This window comes from Peromyscus maniculatus, chromosome 13 (assembly GCF_049852395.1).
Source record: "Peromyscus maniculatus bairdii isolate BWxNUB_F1_BW_parent chromosome 13, HU_Pman_BW_mat_3.1, whole genome shotgun sequence".
Classification (NCBI taxonomy): domain Eukaryota; kingdom Metazoa; phylum Chordata; class Mammalia; order Rodentia; family Cricetidae; genus Peromyscus; species Peromyscus maniculatus.
Window position 1 is genome coordinate 4,417,501 of NC_134864.1, and position 4,262 is coordinate 4,421,762.

General features: G+C 49.0%; 1 protein-coding gene across 5 annotated transcripts in view; it reads left to right on the forward strand.

Annotated features, from left to right (window-relative positions):
* Window positions 1–2,538, forward strand: part of Cops7b (COP9 signalosome subunit 7B) — a 32,155-nt gene extending 29,617 nt beyond the window's left edge. For all 5 annotated transcript variants that reach the window (XM_006984204.4, XM_076549496.1, XM_006984203.4 and 2 more), the window contains one exon: window positions 842–2,538. In XM_006984204.4, the coding sequence (XP_006984266.1) occupies window positions 842–1,000 (159 nt within the window). In that variant the 3' untranslated portion in view covers window positions 1,001–2,538. The remainder of the gene's footprint in view (window positions 1–841) is intronic.
* Window positions 2,539–4,262: the final 1,724 nt, after the last annotated feature.

Below are 4,262 nucleotides of genomic sequence, written 5' to 3' on the forward strand. Positions count from 1 at the left end.
AGATTTTACTTTTATTTATGTGTCATTGTGTGTCTGTATGAGTGTACGCCACATGTATTTGGTGCTTGAAGAGGCCAGATGAGGTTGTCAGATCCCCTGCAACTATGGGAGGTTGTGAGTTGCCAGATGTGGGTGCTGGGAACTGAACTTGGGTCTTCTGCAAGAGCAGTAAGTGTTTTTAACTGCTGAGCCAGCTCTCTAGCCCCAATCTGAAGAAACTTTTGAATATCAGTAAAATGTATCCCCAAATCTATCTATCCCCAAATCTTGAAAAGCACTGAAATCTGAAACACCCCAGGTTTGAGTCATTTCAGATACTGGATGCTCAATCTGCATAGTGATACTGATTCAATCTAAAACTTGCATCCACTTTGATCTGGGAAGCTCACTCCAAGAGCCTGTCCTTCACAGATGCTCCCACGGTGTGCAGCGGTAAATAGAGGGCTGTTTATCCTAGCACCAAACACCAGTTCTTAAACTGGAAATGTGGGCTGGGGAGAGCGCTCAGCAGGGCAGGGTGCTTGCGGCTCTTCCAGAGGACTCAGGTTCAGTTCACAGCACCCAGGGTGACTCACAGCTACCTGTCACTCCAGCTCCAGGGGAACTGACGGCCTCTTCTGGCCTCCAGGGCTATCTTTGCAGCTCCTAGTTCCACGTTTTTGCTGAATCCATTTCCATTCCATCTGTGAGCAGCCTGTTTGTCTTCTCTGGGTTTCTGAATGTCATTTAGATTTTGTTGCAGAGGATTTGGGCAGCTTCTCTGGTGGTCCTTACGGTGAGGACAGGACTTGGGTTTCAGGTGTGCTCAGGCAGGTCACACAAGTTTTGTTTCTCCTTCCAGGTCAGCAACATCAAGAAGACACTCAAAGCAACAGCCTCCTCCTCAGCTCAGGAAATGGAGCAGCAGCTGGCTGACCGCGAGTGTCCTCCTCACACTGAGCAGAGGCAGCCCACCAAGAAGATGTCCAAAGTGAAAGGTCTGGTCTCCAGCCGCCACTAGGGCCGGCTGGGGCAGCTGGCACTCACCAGGCCTGGGTCAGGTGGGGAGGGGACGCCCAGGGCCTGTTCCTCCCCTCTCCACCTGTAGTGAGTTCCAGACCTGCCCACCCTCTCCAGTACCTCCCCACCCATTGGTACCATTGCGGAAAATGATTGCTCCTCCTTTGCCTCCTTTCCTAGTTGATCCCTTCAGACTCAGGGGCTCAACGGATGCCATCCCAACAGGGTCCGACACTGCCCAGCTTCCCCCCAGGGGTTCCCTGTCTCGATGGGCTACCTCCCTCCCAGGTGTTCCTTTGCTCCATGTCATTTTGTCAGGCTGGTCCTAAGCTGGAGGCAGTTTCCTCAGTCTTGAGGGGTGACTGTGGAGAAGGCTCCTCTCGGAGTGAAGAGGAGCCTTGCTCTCCAGCCCCATGTACCACAGTACCCACAATGGTGCAAGTGTCTCTAGTCAGGTAGCCACGTTGTCCCTCTCCTGCCTTACCCCTGTCGGCAGTGCCACTTCAGGCCGTGGAGGGACGTGGTGCTGGGCTCTGTTTACTAAACCTTTGGGTTTTCAGCCTCTTCAGCCCAGCCAGGATCTCTGGTCAAGTTGGGAGCCCTGGGCTGACTAACCTCTGGTACCTGAGTCCAGTGGGGGTGCTTGGGGTCTGTGGGCGGCAGAAGGTGTTCCTCCCAGCGTGGTGTCCTTTGCCGGCCCCGCCTGCTGCCTGCTCAGCCGTGGGTTGGCACGTAGGCCCAGCTGCCCACTGGGAGTGTCTGCCGAGATCTCTGATGCCTCCTGGCTGCTCCGGGGTGGGAATGGTGGTGCCGAAGCCCCTCAGACTGGTGAAGGACCGTTGCTGCTTCTTTCTCCTTCCTTCCCGCCCCTCCTTGGCTGGCGACCCAGAACCTTCTGATGACATCATACTACTCCTGGCCAGAGAAAAGGACTTGACTAGACTTTCTGAACTTGAACAGTTTCAGGTTATATTTTAATTTTTTTTTTTGTACAGGTTGATTCTAATACATTTCAACATGCTTTTTTCTCCCTTTGTGTCAATATTTGTTACAGTCTAATCGCCGGGGATTTCTCACCTGGTTGGAGGGTGTGTGTGTGTGTGTGTGTGTGTGTGTGTGTGTGTGTGTGTGTGTATGTGTGTTTTATTTTGTTTTCCTAAGGGGAGGTGGAGGCCCTGGACTGATTTTAAACTCTATTGAGGAAAAAGCACATTTTAGAAAAGCAAAAACAAAAACAACAAAATAACAAGAGTGTAGATTTGGCATCTGTGACTGGAATATGGGGTTGTACAGGTGGGTTTGGAGAGCAGTAGTTTGGGTGGTTTAGAGAATGTGACTGTTTTTGTAGCATGATTGAAAAGTGGGTTGATTCAGTGTTAAAAGTATTCTTGTTTTCCTTTTATGCTGGTCCATGTGCTCATATACCACTGTGCCTAACCAGAGGTTAGGTTTGATTCCCAAAGTGTGTTTGATGAATCTCTGGATCACATCTCTGTGGAAGAGGGGTCCTGTTGTTAAATAAATGTGGCACTCCCTGCACCCCAAATCCTCACTGGAAATTCATTACTAAAGTCTTGGAGGCATCCTGGGCATGAAATTCATGCCCACACTGATTTCTCCACCAGATCCTTTTGGGTATCGGTATTTCTAAAATGGGATACATTTTGGGTAAGTTTTGGGAAACATGTACTTCTCAAAAACCCTAAGAGATGCAGAACATCTCCCTGCTTCGTAGATTTTCCCCCATTACTCTTTCTAGACCTCAGACAGGGATACACTGTGAACGAGCTGCTGTTCATCTCCCCCCCATTGGCAAGTCTATTAGGAAATGGGGTTTGTTTATTTTTAATTTAATTAAAAAAATTTTTTCAAAACAAGAGTTTCTCTGTGTAGCCTTGGCTGTCCTGGAACTCACTCTGTAAACCAGGCTGACCTCGAACTCAGAGATCCACCTGCCTCTGGGATTAAAGGCATGCGCCGCCGCCGCCGCCGCCGCCGCCGCCGCCGCCAGCAGCAGCAGCAGCAGCAGCAGCAGCAGCAGCAGCAGGCAGAACATGGGGTTTGTATGCCACAGGTGTCCATTTGTTTTGGCAGTCCATCACTCCAAGGGTCGTCTTCCCGGCTTGCTGTTTCCTGGAAGGTGATGTTAATGACGGTACACAGGTAAAGTTGTGTCAGAATGGTCTTCACTCCAGCTGGTCCTTGTCCAGTCCTTGGAGAGCAGTGAGGATATTATTGATGTCATCTCCAGTTTCCACTGGAGGAAACCCAAAGAGTCAAGGGCCCTGCTGGCGAGTGACACAAAAGAGGACTCCGGATTCCAAACTTCATGTGTCCTGCCATTGGTGTGACGTTCTGGTTTACAGCCAGCCCTCCAGCTGACTCTCGGTCTTGCCCCGGTCTCGCTTGTTACTCTGAGGACTTGTCTTTTAACTGATACCAGCCTGAGACTCCAGAGTTTTATTTTCAAAGAGGCAGCAGTTGTTTGAGTTTTACTGAAGGACCCATCATTCTACCTAAGGTATTTATTTGAGTGTCAAGTCTAGCAGCAGGCTTTGAGCAGTCTGGTTGCACCTTCTTCTTCTGGGGGTTCTTTGTGTAGCCACGAGTGTCTGTCTACTCTATAAGCTTTTTACTAGAAACTGTAGTTGTGTTGGAAATATCTCCTTTATATACATACTTAGAGCATTAAGTGGCTTTTTTAAAAAATTAAGTTTATTTAGAGTGAGACATCTACAGAGCAAATGATTTTTTTTTTTTTTTTTTTTTTTGGTTTTTCGAGACAGGGTTTCTCTGTGTAGCTTTGCGCCTTTCCTGGAACTCACTTGGTAGCCCAGGCTGGCCTCGAACTCACAGAGATCCATCTGGCTCTTCCTCCCGAGTGCTGGGATTAAAGGCGTGTGCCACCACCGCCCGGCTCAGAGCAAATGATTCTTAAATTGTGGTTCAGGTTGAACTGAGTTTATAGAAACACACTGAGACCAGGCACATCCATAGACCTCAACCCATTCTCTCTCCTTTCTTTACCAAATAACCTCTTTCAGATGTGGCTCAAGGTAGAATTTGTCCTCCCCACATTTCGTCCAGTGTTTCTGAGGTAAGAGCTGATGCCTCTGATCAGGCCAGGCCTGTGTTAATGTGAAACGTTTCTGTCATTACGGATGACAGGAAGCAGCCTGATCGCCTCTTTCACACCTCCGTCTTGTGTATCATATGACCTCGAATTGCCCTGTTTTGTGAGTCTTACAGCATTATAATATCAC